Source organism: Rana temporaria, chromosome 4 (assembly GCF_905171775.1).
Source record: "Rana temporaria chromosome 4, aRanTem1.1, whole genome shotgun sequence".
Taxonomy (NCBI): domain Eukaryota; kingdom Metazoa; phylum Chordata; class Amphibia; order Anura; family Ranidae; genus Rana; species Rana temporaria.
Window position 1 is genome coordinate 296,992,143 of NC_053492.1, and position 19,414 is coordinate 297,011,556.

A 19,414-nucleotide genomic window follows, 5' to 3' on the forward strand; every position below is an offset into this window, starting at 1 on the left:
AAATTACCAGTTACACTTACTGGTAACGGTGTTTCTAGGAAATCTTCCAGGACGGCACACCTGAGAGATAACTGGTCTCACCTGACAGAAAACACAAACAATAGAGGTTAAAAGCCCCCGCCCTTCCCTCTGCTCCTCAGTTGTGACAAAGTATTCACCAACACCAGTGCAAGGGTAAATTCTGTGAGAATTCAAGATCACCAAACAAGGTTTGGGAAGTATGCCTGCCATTCTGGAATAGTTCCTAGAAACACTGTTACTGTAAGTGTAACTGGTATATTTCTCCAGTCATCACTCAGAACCAGGCACCTGAAACGATGAGCAAGAAGCTCAGGCCTACTTTAGGGTGGGACCACTAGCTGTAGGATTTTCCTGCCGAACACCAGGTCCTGAGGCGACAACAGCTCCACCCTGTAGTGCCTCAGAAAGAAGTTTCTTACTTGTCCATGTGGCTGCCTTGCAGATCTTGTCAATAGATGCGCCCGCCTTCTCTGCCCAGGATGTCGCCAGATATCTTGTAGAATAAGCTTTAATGTGACTTGGGACTGGTTCACCTGACTGCTTGGTCTGTTTTATCCATCTTGGTATGGTTGGTTTAGAGGACTGGAGACCTTTCCTCTGGCCACAAAAACCAAGCAGTGGTTGGATTTCCTAAAATTCTTGACATTGTCCAAATAAACTAATAGACACCGTCTAACATCTAATGAAGGTTGCCTCATTTTCATTCTGGGGGTTCTCACAAAATGAAGGGAGGATGATCTCTTGTGACTTGTGGAACTGTGGGGTCACCTTTGGTAAGTACAGGGGATCCTGCCTAAGGATAACCCTGTCTTCTAGAACAAAAAATGCCTTTTAATCATCAGAGCCTGTAAATCACCTAGCCTTGCTTCTGGCAGTTCCGTCGGGAAAACTGGTCGTGTGTACGAGGCATAAGAGGTGATAAATAGATCAGGTTCTAAGGCAATACAAACCTTGAAAGATGGAGGCATTTTCAGGGTTTCCACCACCAAAAGAAAAAGATAACTCTCTCCGTGAGAAATAGAAACTCTTACCGGAAGGAGTGGACCTCCTGTTCTAGCGAGGTCATCTGCAGATATAGCCCTCTGTGGGGTCTGGGATGGATCCTGGTTCCAAAGTGTATACGTAAGCTCTAAACGTCCTCCTCACTCAATGGCCACCACCATCCATCCCCCTTACTCCAAGGGACGATCTCCAAAATGAACGCGGAGCATATAAAAAGGACAAAGGCTCCAATACTGTGTTATCGTTTTTTCAAACACATCCCTGCTGGATGTCCTCAGACATAAAAATTGCTCTGAGGAGTCCCTGCATGTCCTTGGCTGTAAAGGCGTTTCCCAGGCCTAACTTCCTCCATATCTTGCCTGTATCGGGGTCTAGGTCTTTCCCCTCTTCCAGAAAGCTCTGCTCTTGAGACTTTTGCCTCTACCTCGTTGGAAAACAGAGGCAGAAGCTCTCTGGGGACCCCCGTGGGCTACCTTCCGAGGTCCCCTCCCGAGAGGAGGAACCCTCCCTACCTGCGACTTGCTTTACAGGACTGGAGTGTCGCAAGCATTTCCGATTGCAGTGAGAAAATATTTCATAACTTGCGAGGCCTCCTTGCCTGCTAGTTTATGGATACACTTGAAGGCTTAGTGTGGTCCTGCGGGAGCTTGTCATTGCAGTACCAACACCACTTAGACCGGGAGGGAGCTTTGGATTTGGACCTACTGGCAATCCCTTGGGCCAGGCAACCTATTTCTGAAACATAGAAACACAACCACGTTAGCCCCCTCTAAGCCCTCTGTAGTGTTCTTTGCGGGGGGGGGGGAGTGAGGTATAGGGCCACACCTTCCCTTATCCCCCCCCCACCAGCTTGGTAGACTCACCCCCTGTGGTCATCTCTGGTGCTGCAGTCATTTCCGGCCCATCCTCTGTCTCCACCTGTGCCAGGAAAGCCTGCAGGACTCAACCCCTGTCGCCCGCCAGCCGTGGAAGGAAAGGGATGTGGACCCCCGCCTAGCTGCTGTGATTTGGTCTGCTTCGGCATGCCTTGCTGCACATGGTCTGCACCATCTGGCCAGAGTCCCCAAAAATTAAGTTTGCAGACATGACGTCACACCTGGCGCAGCTTCTTTAGCAATGACCTTATTTGACTTACCCTCTTGTGGAGGGTGTCAATGACTGTCTTCTGGACAACTGTCAAGTCAGCAGTCTTCCCCATGATTGTGTACCCTACTGAACCAGAGACCATTAAAGAAAGGCTCAGGCAACCCTTACAGGTGTTTTGAGTTAATTGGCTGATTAGAGTGTAACACCATGGGTCTACAATATTTAACTTTTAACCAATCTAAAAAAAAGTCTGATACAGAATTTTGGGTTTCAAAAGCTGTAAACCATAAAGAAAAGAAAGAAATGCTTGAATTATATCACTGTGTGACAAATCTATATACGTGTTTCACTTTTTGAATTGAATTACTGAAATAAACTTTAAAAATATTCAAATATTCAAATTTTGAGATGCACCTGTAAGTTAACCCTTGCAGCATTTTTATTTATGGCACTTGGCCTTATACATTTTCTTTTTTAGGCATCTGGAGAGAGAGAATAATGGCTACACCTTTGATTTACATACAACAGAGACTATTTGACTATTTAGAAGGGTCATTTTACACAGAACATTTTAACAGACTCTCCCGTTGTGTACTACATAGCAATTCTTATCTGAGGGAAAGGAGCATGTTGTAGGAGGAGTCTCAGAGGCTTAGCCCGGGTTTACACTTGTGCGAACAGAGACATTGCTGTGTTCGCACAAGGAGTAAAAGTGGTTGTAAAACTAAAAAATGCTCCTGTTCCTTTAAAGCATGATCTACAGCAATGTTTCGCAACTCTAGTCCTCAAGTACCCACAACAGGTCATGTTTTCAGGATTTCCCTCAAATGAAATGGCTGGGGTAATTACTAAGGCTTTGATACTAGAGGCCGACCGATATGGGTTTTTCTCTGGCCAATGCCGATATTTAGAAATTGGGGTGGCCAATGCCGATATTTAGAAATTGGAGTGGCCGATGGCCGACATATGTTGCCGATTTTTGCGGCTGATATTTTAGGCCGATTTTTTTTTCCTTCATCTCAGAAAATCTAGGGTGGAGAGGAGGTTATTGTTTAGGGTGGAGAGGTGGGGTGCAGCCTATCAGTAATCCCATCATTGCCACCTCATTAGTGCACACAAATTCAGCCTGTCAGTGCCACATCAGTGCCCAATCGTGCAGCCTATCAGTATCCATTAGTCCCCACCAGAGCAGACTGTCAATGCAACCTGGTCAGATTCAGTGCCACCTCATTAGTACCCACCCGTGCAGCCCATCAGTGTCCATTCGTGCCTGTCAGTGCAACCTCATCAGTAACCACCAGTGCATCCCATCAGTGTCCATCAGTGCCACCTCAATAGTGCCTACTAGTTCAGCCTGTCAGTGCCACCTCATTGGTGCCCATGACTGCCACCTCACCAGTGCCCAGCTCAGTGCCAAGCTCACCAGTGCCAAGCTGTCATTCAGTGCCCACCATTGCCAAGCTGTCACTCAGTGCCCACCAGTGCCAAGCTTATCAGTGCCCGCCAGTGCCAAGCTGTCATTCAGTGCCCATCAGTGCCAAGCTAATCAGTGCCAAGCTGTCCATCACTGCCACCTCATCAATGCCCACCAGTGCCAAACGCCAAGCTGTCACTCAGTGCCCACCGGTGCCAAGCTCATCAGTGCCACCTCATCAGTGCCGAGCTGTCATTTACTGCCACCTCTTCGGTGCCCACCAGCGGAGCGCTCCCGGCCCGTTCTGTCCCCTCGCATGGCAAAAGACCACTCCATTCGTCCCCCCGACAGGCTGCGCGGCTTGCCTCTGCCTCCAGACTACAATCCCCAGAATGCAGCGCGGGCGGGAACAGCCAATCGGCGGCCGCCGCTGACTTCTTCCAAAAAGTCAAGCAGCAGCCGTGATAGCAGCCGTTTAAAATAGACGGTGGGCGTCCGGCCGGGGGGGGGGGGGGGATATTCCACCCAGCACACCCCTGCCTCAGCTCTCGAACAATCGGCCTTTTTTTTAGATGATAATGCAGATTTCTTTAAAAAAGCTAAATATTGGCCGATATATCGTCCGACCTAATTAAAACTGATCAAAACACCTGTGCAAAATAAAGAGATTTTTAATACAGCTTACCTGTAAAATCTTTTTCTTGGAGTACATCACGGGACACAGAGCGGCATTCATTACTATATGGGTTATATGGAGTACCTTCAGGTGTAGACACTGGCAATCTCAAACAGGAAATGCCCCTCCCTATATAACCCCCTCCCATAGGAGGAGTACCTCAGTTTTGTAGCAAGCAGTATGCCTCCCAAAATGGTCCTCAAAAAAGAGGGGTGGGAGCTCTGTGTCCCGTGATGTACTCCAAGAAAAAGATTTTACAGGTAAGCTGTATTAAAAATCTCTTTTTCTTTATCGTACATCACGGGACACAGAGCGGCATTCATTACTATATGGGATGTCCCAAAGCAATGCTTACAATGAGGGGAGGGAGAACATCTCCAAGACAAAAGGATTTAATTTAGAGATATACTCAAATCATAATAAATCCAACTTAGTTGAGAAAAATAATCTTAAATTTTTAAATTTAACTCAAACAAGAGGAGCCCCCGGAATCCGAGGGTCTCAAACTGCAGCCTGCAGCACTGCCTGCCCGAAGGCAGTATCAGTATTCCTTCTTACGTCCAACTTGTAGAATTTTGTAAACGTGTGGACAGAAGACCAGGTTGCCGCCTTGCAAACTTGAGCCATAGAGATCTGGTGGTGTGCTGCCCAGGAGGCGCCCATGGCTCTAGTAGAATGAGCCTTTAATGATACTGGAGGAGGCAACCCTTTCAAGCCGTAGGCCTGAGTGATTAATTGCTTAATCCACCTAGAAATGGTGGACTTTGCAGCTGCCTGCCCCTTCTTGGGCCCATCCGGTAGAATGAACAGCACATCTGTCTTCCGGATCTTCTTTGTAGCTTTAAGATAGGCCTTCATGGCCCTGACAATATCCAAGGTATGCAGCAACCCTTCCTTTCTGGAAGTAGGTTTAGGGAAGAAGGATGGTAATACCAAATCCTGGTTCAAATGAAAACTGGATATGACCTTCGGTAGGAAGGAAGGATGAGGGCGGAGAACGACCCTGTCCTTATGAAAAACAAGATATGGTTCCTTACAGGATAAGGCTGCCAGCTCCGAAACTCTTCTTGCGGAAACTATGGCAACCAAAAATACTAACTTCCTTGTCAGTAGAACCAAAGGAATATCAGCCAACGGCTCAAACGGTTGTTTCTGTAAACTTGACAGAACAAGATTTAAATCCCACGGACAAAGCGGGGATTTAACTGGAGGTCTAATACGTAAGACCCCTTGAAGGAAGGTCTTAACCAGCGAGTGGGTGGCCAGCGGCCGCTGAAACCACACTGACAGAGCAGAAATCTGTCCTTTGATTGTGCTTAATGCCAATCCTTTATCCACTCCTAGCTGGAGAAAACTTAATACTCTATCGATGGTAAATTTGCGAGAAAGCCATCGCTTGGACTCACACCAGCCTACATAGGCCTTCCAGACCCTGTAATAAATCACCCTAGAGACCGGTTTCCTGGCTCTGATTAGGGTAGAGATTACTTTCTGAGACAGACCTCTACCCCTGAGAATCAGGGATTCAGCTTCCAGGCCGTCAAATTTAGATGCCGTAAGGCAGGGTGGAGGATCGGACCTTGCGATAGCAGGTCTGGCCGTAGAGGAAGAGTCCACGGGTCTCCCACTACCATCCTTAAGATTAGTAAGTACCATGCTCTTCTGGGCCATGCTGGAGCTACCAGGATGACTGGTATGTGCTCCACCCGGATCCTGCGCAGCAGGCGGGGTAGTAACTGGAGCGGGGGAAACGCATAAAGAAGTTTTAACTGATGCCAAGGGCAAACCAACGCATCGGTTCCGCAGGCCATCGGATCCCTTGAACGGGATATGAACCTGTCTAGTTTCTTGTTGAGTCTCGATGCCATGATATCCACGTCCGGCACTCCCCATCTTTGGCAGAGTGCTTGAAAGACTTGTGGATGCAGAGACCATTCCCCCGGCCATAGAGTCTGGCGGCTTAAGAAGTCCGCCTGAAAGTTGTCCACTCCTGGAATAAATATTGCCGATATGCAGGGCACATGAGCCTCTGCCCATAGGAGAATCAAGCTCACCTCTCTCTGAGCGGCTTGACTCCTGGTTCCCCCTTGGTGATTTATGTATGCCACGGCCGTGGCATTGTCTGATTGAATTCTCACCGGGAACCCCTGCAATTTTGACGTCCAAGCCCTGAGGGCTAGTCGAGCAGCTCTGAGCTCCAAGATGTTGATGGGCAACTGCTTCTCTGGCTTTGCCCAAGTACCTTGGCGAGTGCAACCATCCAAAATTGCTCCCCAGCCCGTCAGGCTGGCGTCTGTGGTCACTATCTTCCAAGCCACTGGGCTGAAAGACTTCCCCTTCAGTAGATTCTGAGGGTCTAACCACCAACACAGACTTTGTCGGACTCTTGATGAGAGCGGCAACGGGATATCCAAGGCCTGTGGCCTTCTGCTCCATGCTGACAGGATGGCTGCCTGTAGGATGCGAGTGTGGCTCTGGGCGTATGGTACCGCCTCGAATGTGGCCACCATCTTGCCTAGTAACCTCATACATAGGCGAATAGTCGGTTCTTTCTTGCTTAGAACCAGTAGGATTAATTCCTTGATGGCTTTTACCTTCCTCAGAGGTAGGAACACTCCTTGTTGTTCTGTGTCTAATCTCATGCCGAGATATTCCAACTGCCTTGTGGGCTGGAAAGCTGACTTTTCTCGATTTAGGACCCAGCCGAACCTCTCGAGGTATTGGACCGTGAGGGCCACTGCTCGCTCCAAGCCGGGAGACGAGTGATCTATGACTAGGAGGTCGTCCAGGTATGCTAGGATCGTGACCCCTTGGATCCTTAGTTTGGCTAGGATTGGAGCTAGGACCTTCGTGAACACCCGGGGGGCCGTAGCCAACCCGAAGGGAAGCGCCACGAATTGGAAGTGACGCGAAGCCACCATGAAGCGTAGATATCTTTGATGTGGCTGATAAATTGGAACATGAAGGTAGGCATCCTTTATGTCTATGGACGCCATGAAGTCGTCCTTCTGGAGTGTGGCAGCTGCTGACCGCACGGATTCCATCCGAAATGAGCGGATCTTTAGATATGCATTTACCATCTTTAGGTCCAAAATTGGCCTGACATCTCCATTGGATTTTGGGATGATGAATAGGTTGGAGTAGAAACCCAGCCCCTGTTCCAGGACTGGTACCTCTACTATTACTTCCTGGGAAAGTAGATGATCTAATGCCGATCTTAATGCGGCTCCCTTTTCCGGATCGTTTGGAATCCTCGACTTCTGGAAATGAGGAGGAGGAAACCTTAGGAAATCTAATTTGTAGCCTGTGGCCACGGAAGACCGTACCCACTCGTCGGGAATGCTGGCTTCCCAAATCTCTGAAAAGAGTCGCAGCCTTCCCCCCACCTTCGTGGGTGGGGGCGCCCCTTCATAAGGTTGGCTTGGGGGCTGGTTTTGCTGGTTTGCGAAACCACTGCCTTTTGCCTCTAACAGCCTGTCCTTGTGATCTGCTGTTGAAGCCGAAGTTTGCTTTTGCAGGAGGCCGTCGATACTGCTTGGCATTAGAGGGCCCCTGCCCAGGGGAATACTGTCGTTTAAACGCAGGTCCCTGAACCTTCTTCTTAGTTGGCAAGAGAGTACTCTTGCCGTTTGAAATGGTCTGAATGTATTTATCTAGGTCTTCTCCGAAGAGTCGTCCTCCATGGAAGGGGAACCCTACCAGGAGCTTCTTGCATGGGGGCTCAGCCTCCCAGCTTTTTAACCATAAGAGTCTTCTCATATGGATAAGGGATAACGATAAACGTGACGCTTGCTGGATAGAATCCTTGATTGCGTCTACCGTAAAACATATGGCCTTAGGGACATCCGAAAATTTTTCTGCCTGCTGGGCCGGAATAAGTTTAAGCATCTGCTTAAATTGATCCGATAATGCTTGAGCGACCCCAATCGCAGCCACAGCTGGCTGTACTACTGCCCCTGCAGTAGTGAAGGAGTTCTTAAGTAGTGCTTCCAAGCGCTTATCAACTGGATCCTTGAACACCTGTATGTTTTCTACAGGGCATGTTAACGATCTGTTAACACATGAGATGGCTGCGTCCACTGCAGGAGTAGCCCATCTTTTGGAAAATTTTTCTTCCATGGGATATAGGACAGAGAACCTTTTAGGTGGTAAGAAGATCTTATCTGGCTTGTTCCAATCTTGGAACAAAATTCCCTCTAATAGAGGATGGATCGGAAACACAGCATTGCTTTGAGGCGCCCTCAGTGAGCCCAAAGCTGAAACCGTCGATACCTGGAGATCTGGTACTGGCAAGTTGAATGCCCTATGGACCAAGTCCGACAATCCTTGAATCCACCAGCTCTCCCTCAGGGAGACTGCCCCAGACTCCTCTGTATCCGGATCTTCGATCCCTGAACCTACTTGGTCCTTGTCCAAGAGGTCGTCCAATTCCCCTGAGGAAAGGACCTCCTCTTCTGAGGGTCCGCGCTCGGGCGACGGAGATCTATTCCGCTTACTGCCCCGCATAGCTGCGGCTATCATTTTACCCATGCTTTTCTGCATCTCTTTTAAAGAGGTGAGTAATACCTCCTCCGTGACCATCTTAGGGTTGGACTGACCCGCGTCAGCTCCAGCCCCAGATCCCGATGGCCCCAAGGCTCCCTGTGGGGAAAGCAGCGGCATAGCTTTGTCTGAGACCTCAGACTCTCTGGGGGAATCCCCACCTCTTGTACCCTCTGACCCGGATGCCATGGTACAATACCGAGGTACACCTGCTACCTATTGGTATTTGGAACTATAAAAGTTAATTGCCCAAACACCTGTTTGGGGGATAAAAAATGCTTCCTCTCCCCTAGATGACTTTTTTTTTTTTTTTTCGTTTTTGTTTCAAATCCAGGAAAGAAAAAACATTCTGTCCCCCTGAGTAGTATTGCAAAGAAAAACTATGAGATGGAAAAGAAACAGCCTATTTCTAGGCTTGAAAAACAGTCCTCTGAAGACTGCAATATCCTTTCTGGCCACTGTGTGTCCTCGGCGCCCCGTGCTGCCGCTCTGGTCTTTCTCCTCAGTTCCAAAGTATTGAATGGAACAAACAAGGAAGGGCCGCCCCTTCCTTTAAGCCACTGACCCGCCCTTCCCCCCCAGCAATCTCAAACAGGAAATGCCCCTCCCGACAGGGGGAGGGGGGGGGGATTTGGGAGGAAGGGACCTCTCTGTTCCAGCAAACTGCAGCCTGGAACCATGAGGAGGTCAGCGTTTTGCCTGCTTGCAGGCTCTGAGGAGGAAGACTGAATGGAGCATCGCCTGGAGGCTTGCAGGTAAGCAAAGCTCTCTGACACACACATATATTTTTATATAACACAGGCCCCACTCAATGCTTTTCCAACACTACAAGGGAGGTCACATCTTATGGGGAATAATACATAGAGAGCCATCCTATCTTTATGATATGTGACTAGTTTGCCAGATGCAGTGCATAACTTTAGGCATGTCCCCTGTGACCCCCCAGAAAAAAACCTGCTAAGAACCAAGTTCCGCAAGTTTTCCCCTCACTTACCTGCTCCATGCCGCAGGACTTTGCCAAGCAAGAGGCCCAATCTTCCCCCATCTCCGTGGGGATGTCTAGACCTTCAGGCCCTGGGTTCCTATGAAGGATCCACTGTCCTGGGCCCATATAGCACCCTGGCAACAGAAAACTTTAGGTACCCAAAGGTTTCTAAGTTCTGGGCCCAGGGTCCAGCTCTCTAAAAAGAAAAGCATTATGGGCTATACCCCAAGGGTTTGGGGTCCGGTTACTGACCACTTTAGCGCTGAGGCTTTTTTGGACAGAACCGGTAGCTCACCTAATCCCAAGGATGCGGAGGCAAGCTAAACCATGACTAACACCTAAGACACTGGCGTAAAAACTGAGGTACTCCTCCTATGGGAGGGGGTTATATAGGGAGGGGCATTTCCTGTTTGAGATTGCCAGTGTCTACACCTGAAGGTACTCCATATAACCCATATAGTAATGAATGCCGCTCTGTGTCCCGTGATGTACGATAAAGAAAATGGGAAGCCTTAAAACATGACCTGGGGGTACTTGAGGACTGGATTTGAGAAACGCTGACCTATAGCATAGTGCTTGTGCAGTGCAATTTGTCCCATTCTATGCTGTAAAATACCTGGTTCATCCTGCCTGTTCCTGTGTCCCCCATTTGTACTGACCACAATAATCATGGCTTCTGATCCATGATACCATGATCAGTTTACATCCCTCCGTCATCCTACTGTGTGATCAGTCTGTCCCTCTCCCCATCAGTTCAGTAGTCTGAGCCAATCTCCTCCCCACCTGCTGCTATTCTACTGTAGCTGTAAAGTAACGTATATAAATCACATGCATCGGTTTTATGAAGATATAAAGCACAGTATGTCAGGTTTTTATTTTTATTATAATTCTAAATACCTTTCTGCAGTCACGTGATCTCCCTCTGCTGGCTGGCATACAGAGGGGAATCTCTGCTCCTGCTGCTCTCCTTAGATCAGGAAAGAAGAGTGGAGGGAGGTCACGTGACTGCACAGCAGAGCTGTGCGAGAAGGTATTTAGGATAAGATTTTTTTTTTAACCACTTCAGCCCCGGAAAACGTTGCCCTCTTAACGACCAGAGCATTTTTTTGCGATACGACACTGCGTCGCTTTAACCGACAATTAAGCAGTCGTGTGATGCTGTACCCAAATAAAATTGACGTTCTTTTTTCCCACAAATAGAGCTTTCTTTTGGTGGTATTCACAGAGGGGAAGTCACACATGTCTAACTCATGTTTGAAATACATTGCCATCTAGTTTTAATATATGAAATGTCATTGTAGATAGGAACAATTGCAGATTTATGCGTTTAAATATTGCGTGGTTCTGCTTAATAAAAAAAAAAAAAATGTTGAATAAAAAGGTTATGTGTATTAAGCCTGGGGTCAGCTCGGGCGCTGGGAAAACCAGAGAATATGCATACAACACAACTTTAAAATATCTGCACCAGATGTATGAGGACTTATTCACGTTGCCCACATACTAAATGCTCCATTTTAGTGCGCAGCCAGCTGTCATTTTAATTTTTTTGTTGCTGCATTGAACTGTGGTGAGGGTGCAGTAGAATTTGTGTTTCAGCACATGACACGGTTTACTTTTTCATCCAGGTTTCCACACAGCAGTCCTGTGCCTTCCTGCACGCTGCAGCAGAAGACTGCTTGTTGGCTGTGTTGCAATGTAAACAGGGCACATAGAAAACAATTGTTTTCCATGTGCCCTTTAAGTGATGTTTATCCAGCACTGAAAAGCACCACACTGTGTGAATGAGCCCTTAATTCCTGACTTTTTACTGAAAACAAACATGTAGGAAATGGTCAGGTGTGTGTTTGTGCCACACTACCTCAGAATGAAACCATTAAAAAGTTGGTCTTAAAAGATAACTAAGCCCAAAAACAAACATATATATTGCAGCTTATCAGACCTTTGCCATTGGGGGTACATTCGTTTATTTTTTTTCCAGGCTAAGAATATTTTTAGTAAAAACAGAGATTTCCTATTAAAATTCCTATTCCCACTTTGGGTGGTTTATTTCCAAAGAACGAACAGCTCTAATATGACACATACTGCCGTGTTATTTGTGACGTGAACGCATATACACATCTTGGGGGTTTCTAAATAACAGGGAACAGTTTTCGTCTATAACTAGAAAGAACTTCTGCAACAAAGCACACAGTTTGTGTATTGTAATGCATTAACAGTCTGTCTTCCAAGCAAGGTCAGAAGTAGCTTTCTCTGCATGACAGGAAGCCAACCAATGAGAGTGCAGGGTCTCAAACACATCTGTCCATGTTAGAAGTTTTGCTTTGACAAACCTTGCAGCAACAATGTCTTCGATAAGTAAATGATCTGCACTACTAACGCAGTTAAATGTATAACTTGATTGATACATATACTGGTGTTCTATCCCCTCACCACAAAAAAAAAACACAACTGATAAAAGCATGTGTAGATAATCATCTTAAAATACCCATATCCAACTTATCATAGCTGTCAACCGCTGACTTCACAGACCAAAAAATATTTACGAATACACAATTTGTATATTAAGCCTTTATAGCAGTATTACAGGTTCTCTGTTAACTTACAAAAGTTCCTCTGGGCCTGCTGATGCCTTGAAAACCTGCATATTCTTTGGGATCCAAGGGACCTTTGAACTCTTCATCCTTGCTTTCCTTCTTACTGTCCTTATCATCTGAGGGCTCATTCTCTTTTCTCTTTTTGCTGCAATAGAAAAGGAAAATGCACATACAAAAGCAAATCGTAAAAAGTAAAAAAAAAAGAAAACATACTTATAACTACATATAACACAATACAGGCAGATGTATACATTATGCACTTTAACATTATCTGAGCTCCAGTAACTTACTAGACCTAACCTTGTGCCCCGAGTCAATCCAAATAGTTTGCATAAATAAAAGAATAAATGAACAAGTTCAGTAACAGGCTAGGGCACAGTCTCCATTTCTCCCCAGCAATTTTTACCTGTATTTTTAGGGATTGGGATTATTAATTTTCTTTAACCACATGCAGACTGGCTCACGCACATATACATCAGCAAAGTGGCTTGTTCCCGCGTATTGACATACCCGTACGTCAACACCTTTAACTGTCATAGCAGGCACGCGCACCTGATGCGCGAGGCCACCCGCGATCATGGGCACAAGAGCCAAAACAGGGATTTGTGCGCGTAAACACAAAAATCCTCATTATGACGAGAGAAGAGACAGATCTGCTGTTCGTAGTTATTACATTTACACAGTAATCAGTGCATTTTTATAGCTCTGATCGTTGTATAAATGTCAAAAGTGTCTGGTCTGCCGCAATGTCACAGTCTAGCTAAAAATCGCAGATCACTGCCATTACTAGTAAAAAAAATAAAAAATCTGTCTACCTACCTATTTTGTAGACAATATAACTTGTGCGCAAGCCAAACATTTACAAAAAAATATGTAAAAGAATACATATTGGCCTAAACTGTTGGAAGAATTATTTTGGATGTAGCAAAAAGTAAAACATTTTTTTTTCAAAATTGTCAGTCTTTTTTGTTTATAGCACCAAAAACAAAAACCGCAGAGGTGATCAAGAACCACCAAAAGAAAGCTCTATGTGTAGGGGGGGGGGGGAAGAACGTCAATTTTGTTTGGGTATGTTGTACGACCGCACCATTGTGATTTAAAGCAATGCTGGGCCGTATCGCAAAAAATTGCCTGGTCATTAAGGGGGAAAATCTTCTGGAGCTGAAGTAGTTAAATCACACATTTTAATATCCAATTTGAATAGACCGTTTTCCAAGTAATTTACAGTAACAAGGGCTGTAGAAAGTCAGCTCTGAACTGTACTACACGTAAACTCAAGGCTGCAAACACAAAACTCTGCCTCTTAGTTACAAAAGTATTATCACCATTTGATACCCTGAGACCTTTGAGATGTCCACATAAAAAAGTAAACTTAAAAACATTTTTTTTGACACAATATTAAAATTGTATTTGGCAATGTGGTGTCATTATTAAGCATTGATAACCCCAGCGGTCTGAATGTACCAAAAATGACAAAAGTGCAATCAGCCTGTAAATCAGCTAGCTACACAAGACTAATAGGCTTCCTAATATGTTGTGCTTACAGGCAAATTGTGATGGAGTTTCAGAGTGCATATGCATTTGTATATACAGTAGTTACTTTTTAAATGAAACTAGAATAAGTACCTGAACTTGTAACTGCTTGGGAGGGGCAGAAGTAAGGCTCTGTTAACATTTGTGCAAAGCAGTAATGAAGTGACTTTGTGTGCTGATTCTTTATTGTTCAATTAGCAGGATGAAGGCCAGGAGGCGACCAAGCTGTATTATTTCATTGTAGCAGAGAAAAGTCATTCACTGATCTGAGTAGTTCTGCTCTATTTAGCAATTTGAAATCCGCTCCAGAAACTGCCACATTGTTGGTGAAAACTTTAAAGTATAACTAAAGGCAAAACAGTTTTTTTTTAGTTTTGGAGAGGGATCAGAACCTGTCTGTCAGGTCTAATTGCTGTCGGTGAGAGGTTCTCTATTTGTCTTGTTTACCATTATGATTGAAAGTTAAAGAAAATCCTCAAATTTTGGTTTGTACCCAGAAAAGTAATAAAGGAAAAATCTTCCAATGTGGACACTAGTTCTGGTAACCTGGGGGTCTCCAAGGGATTCCCTTAATTTGCAGGGATTTCCGCTCACTTCCTGTTCGGCTATGGGATAGGAAGTGAAGTGAAATCTCCGTAATTGGAGACACATGGGTTATAACCTGCTCTTACTCTGTTCATAATAATAAAAACAGTTTTGCCTATAGTTCTACTTCAAAGTGTGCATCAATGTTATGTAGTTTATCCGGCATGCTGTATCAAGGATGGCAGGCTGACTGTGATGTTGCATAGAAGGGCTAAACAGTGCCTCTGATTCCTATCTAACCTTTGCATTTTTACTAATGATGTCATTATCGGACCTTTACATAAACCTTAGCAGCCGATTTAGCAGGATATTGAAATACTTTGAAGAGGAGCGTTTTCCTTGTGACTGACATTTAAAAATGTACTTCTGTTAAATCTTGTTGGGCTAGACCAGCCATTCTCAACCAGGACTCCTTCAACCATTTTCTATCGGCAACGTGAGCACTTAATTTCTGACTCTCAGATAAGTAGCCACTGACACCCGTGATCTTTTTAGCTATCTGTAAAGGAGTAAATCCCCAATAACAATCACACTAATGTACCAAGAGCTATAGATAGCAATCATTAGCTGGCATATCCTGGGAACAAAAAAAGGTATTTCAATGGTTTCTACAGTATAAAAAAAAAAAAAAAAGCTGGGGTTGAGTCTCCATTTCATTAACATTGTTTGGTTATACCTGTGCTTCCAATTAGCCCTGATAGACGTGAGGGGCAGGAAGGACTGGCCACCATCTGACCACTGTTTATAATCTCACGATCGGAATCCGCTGGGCCCGGCTTCCGATTTTTATTCTGGACTGAGATGCGCTGCAAAAACGCACTGCAAGAGCATTACAAGTGCATGTAAATGCACATGCAGAACTGTACACAATGCAGGGCTTGTGGTGTAAACTAGCACTTACTTTAAAATCAAATGTGATGCCAGCTCCAGATAGGAGAGCTCCTTTTCCTATTCATGTTACACACTTTCCAACTTTGTACTAAAAGGAGTTCCTCTTATCTCAAAAGTATGCAAGCAAAAGATCACAGCTCTGCCATACCCCAAATTTATGAAACCCAAAGAATATACATAAAATAATTGTTTAAACCCACAAGTGTTTTTTTTGCCACTTCTATGCTTTATACTGGCTTTAAAAAAAAAATGCAATAATTTAGAGGATGGATTACATATTTAGTGTAGTACAGGATTTCTCAAACAAGGGTTCCTCCAGAGGTTGCTAGGTGTTCCTTGAGCATAAGCGATATCTGCCTCTCAGATAAGCGACCACCAATACCAATGACTTTTTAGCCATCTGTAGCTGGTGAGCTCTTCCCAATGACCACAAAAATAAGGAACATTCTTCACACTGACCATCACACTAATGTATTGTCAGCTGTAAATAGAATTAGTAGGGGTTCCCTGAAGCCAAAAGGGTTTTTCAAGGGTTCTGCCATATTAAAAAGGCTGAGAAAGGCTGGTGTAGTATAACATCTTTCGTATAGTAAATATTTAGAGAGGTCTTTAGATCAGATCAAAATGAGGGTCAACTGAGGAGGAAAGTAGGACAGAGGGATTTAATTCCAAAATAGTGACAGTTCTGAGTCATGATGTAATCAGTTGCCTATAAGGGTACACTCAATGGACTAGGTAAGTGCAGTCTGTAAGGTTAGACGAATTCTGGGAGGCAGGTAACCGATGCTCACTTCATAATGACCACTGGCACCAATTTTACAATGATTTGTGGAACCCAACATAAAATACAATTTGACCATTACCATCTACTGAAAGAAATGCTCTTAGCTCAAAGCTGTATAATTTAAAAGTGATCCTGTCAGGAATATTATACTGAAGTTGAAAATGCAGGCATGCCTTTAAAAAGGTACAGGTCCTAGGGCTGACAACCTAATCCTTCCTTTACTATTCTGTAAAATGCATATGTATATAAATGATTCCAACACGGATATACTCAAGTTTGTTTCAACATCTGAGTCACCAAGTAGTTATGTTAATGGAAATTTTTTATATATTACCTGTCAACTGTATATCAGAGACAGTCACTGCATCCTTTAATTGATAAATTACATTTTATTTATTTAATTTTGTATAAATAAAATGTATTTTTGATAAATGTTGTGTGTTGTTTACACACCTTAAAATCCCATCCAATTTCTTCATGTATAGTTATGTTAATGGTTGGGGGAGTAGTAGTCAGAATGCTTGCACTTTTAAAAATAAGTCAGCTCTTATATTAACTGTTCCCTTTCAACTTTTGATTTTCTGTATACATAGTACATACCAGCATCTATGGATCCTGAAGTCATCCAAACAGTACACTGTATAAACTGAGGTCTACAGCTTAGAATTACCCCATATTCTGTATATTTATGAAAGCATGGTTTCTATTCAAACTCATCTTTAAATGCAAATCACAAAAAAAGGGAATAACACAAAAATAAATATGAACTGGCTGTTTATGGTCTATAAAAGTCCCTAGTTTAAAAACAATGTTGATCCTGGTCCAATTCACACAGCATTTGGCCCCATTCAAATCTGTGCAGTGGTTGCTGAGCAGCATGGTCAGAAAGCTCTGGGTTTCAGCCAGGAGTGGAGCTACAGCCAACACAGACAAATACAAATATAATTGTATTTCAAAACCACTGCACAGATTCAAACAGGACTAAGTGCTATACGCACTGGGTCTACCGGGAGATTCAACAACAGTTTTAAATGTCTGGAGATACTTATTTAAACAAGTCGCAGAATTCAAGGCACTCGTGTTGCGTTTATAAACATCAGCAATCGGTTATTCGCACTGTGGTGTCATGAGTGGAAAAAGTGCGGAATCAAGCATAACGAACCAGAGTTCTTACACAGAGTTCTAGAAATGTACAGCATTGAAGTCCAACTTCCTGATGTAGCCTGGACAATAGGACATAATAATTTGTCATTTTTTTCAGTTAGCTTGCTATTCCAAAGTTTTTGTCCTCATCCACCATTAGTCGTGTAAAAGACAAATACAATTTTGCTGTAAAACAAACAATTGTGGTTGTTGCCGTTAAAAATCTTTTTAGAATAAGAAAGTAAAGCATTTACAGTTTTAGGTATGAAAGACAATGAGCCTACCTCTCTTCCTTGAAGATCTTAGATTCTTTAAGATCTTTCTGTGCCTTTTCTCGCTTGCGAGAATCACTCGATTCCCGAGAGCATTTTGATTCCCCTCGTTCTTTACTGCGCTCCTTCTTGCGATCACTTCTTACATCAGTTGAGTTGTCATGTCGCTTTAGCTTTTTTTCTACCTGTAAAGTAAAAATGTAAGGATTTACGTGATCTAGTACCAAACATATGGTTTGATTTATAGTAGAAAAGTGATCCAGCAAGTTACATGAACTTGTACAAAGGGGAGGTGGGTAGAGCTATGGCATTTCTCATTGTTGCCAACTGTGCCCAGTTTGCCTAAAAATAGTGACAGATTTTAGAAATAAGTTGCTGGTAGTTTTCACTTTTGCTGGTTCTTTAAAGCGGATGTGCCATGGGAACAACATATTAAAAGCCAGCAGCTACAAATACTGCAGCTGCTGACTTTTAATATTAGGACACTTACCTGTCCTGGAGTCCAGCGCCGATCGCAGCAGAGGACGAGCGATCGCTCGTCTCTCTGCTGCTCCCCCCGCCATCCACGCTGAGGGAACCAGGAAGTGAAGCGCTGCGGCTTCACTGCCCGGTTCCCTGCGGCGCATGCGCGAGTCGCGCTGCGTCCGCCGATTGGCTCACACGCTGTGTGCTGGGAGCCGAGTGTTCCCAGCACACAACGGGCGACAAACAGGATGTGACGGAATGCCCGTCTTTTGCCCGTAGCGTGTGGCCGGAAGTGGGTGCAAATACCTGTCTTTAGACAGGTATCTGCACCCCCCTCCCCCTGAAAGGTGTCAAATGTGACACCGGAGGGGGGGAGGGTTCCGATCAGCGGGACTCCACTTTAGGGTGGAGAACCGCTTTAAGCATAATCATGGTAAAGTCAGAAGAGTATTTAACATACAAAACTATATATACATCTAGTGTAGTAAACATGTTACTATAGAATGCAATGCTTCAAGGATATAGAAGGCACTACTAATATCTCTATGGTTGGTGTTTATGGTTTGTCTAATTTTTACAGATGTTATACACAGTATTTGAATTTAAACTCAATAGCAGCGATTAACTACATATGCAAAACAACAATGCTGATAGAAAAAGAAAAAAAAGATGGGAAATTACATACACAACTACGTATGTGAAATAAAACCTCTATTGTGGCATCTCTCGCCTTGACTACTACAACTCCCTCCTCATTGGCTTATCTTGAATAGGCTAATCCCCCTTCAGTCCATCATGAACACTGCAACCAGGCTCATCCACCTTACAAACCGCTCAGTGTCTGCTACCCCTCTCTGCCAATCCCTCCATTGGCCACCACTGAACCAACAAATTTAATTAAAAATACTAACAATAACTTACAAAGCCATCCACAACCTAGTCCCCAGCTACATCACTAGTCTAGTCTCAAAATACCAACCTAATCGTTCTCTTCGCTCCTCCGAAGACCTCCTGCTCTCTAGCTCCTTGTCCCCTCATCCCATGCTCGCCTCTACAATCCTCTGGAATGCTCTAGCCCAATATGTTTGACTATCTCCTACTTTGTCTTGTTTCAGATGAAAACTCATCTCTTTAGAGAAGCCTGTCTGACCCCCACCTAACAACTGTACATTTCCCCCCCCCCCTCTTAGATTGTAAGCTCCAATGAGCAGGGACCTCTGATTCCTATTGTATTACCTCAAGTTGTAAAGCGCTGCTTAAACTGTCGGTGTTACATAAATCCTAAATAATAATTGGGTATGAACTGTCTTATTAAATTTGTAATTTTACCCATTGGCGCTTCATTATTTATTTTTTAATGGACACTTCTGGTGTACACATTAGGGCCCTTTCCGTTTATTACAAGTCCGTTTACGGACTTG

The 19,414-nt window shown here is 44.4% G+C and overlaps 1 protein-coding gene across 5 annotated transcripts in view; it reads right to left on the bottom strand.

The window, feature by feature from the left end:
• BCLAF1 (BCL2 associated transcription factor 1) overlaps positions 1-19,414 on the bottom strand; it is a 58,442-nt gene that overhangs the window by 13,165 nt on the left and 25,863 nt on the right. For 4 of the 5 annotated variants that reach the window (XM_040350489.1, XM_040350488.1, XM_040350490.1 and 1 more), the window contains 2 exons: positions 17,541-17,713; positions 12,330-12,465 (listed from right to left, as the gene is read on the bottom strand). In XM_040350489.1, the coding sequence (XP_040206423.1) occupies positions 12,330-12,465; positions 17,541-17,713 (309 nt within the window). Of the gene's footprint in view, positions 1-12,329; positions 12,466-17,287; positions 17,443-17,540; positions 17,714-19,414 lie in introns of those variants that run through there. The other variant, XM_040350492.1, reaches the window with a different exon arrangement.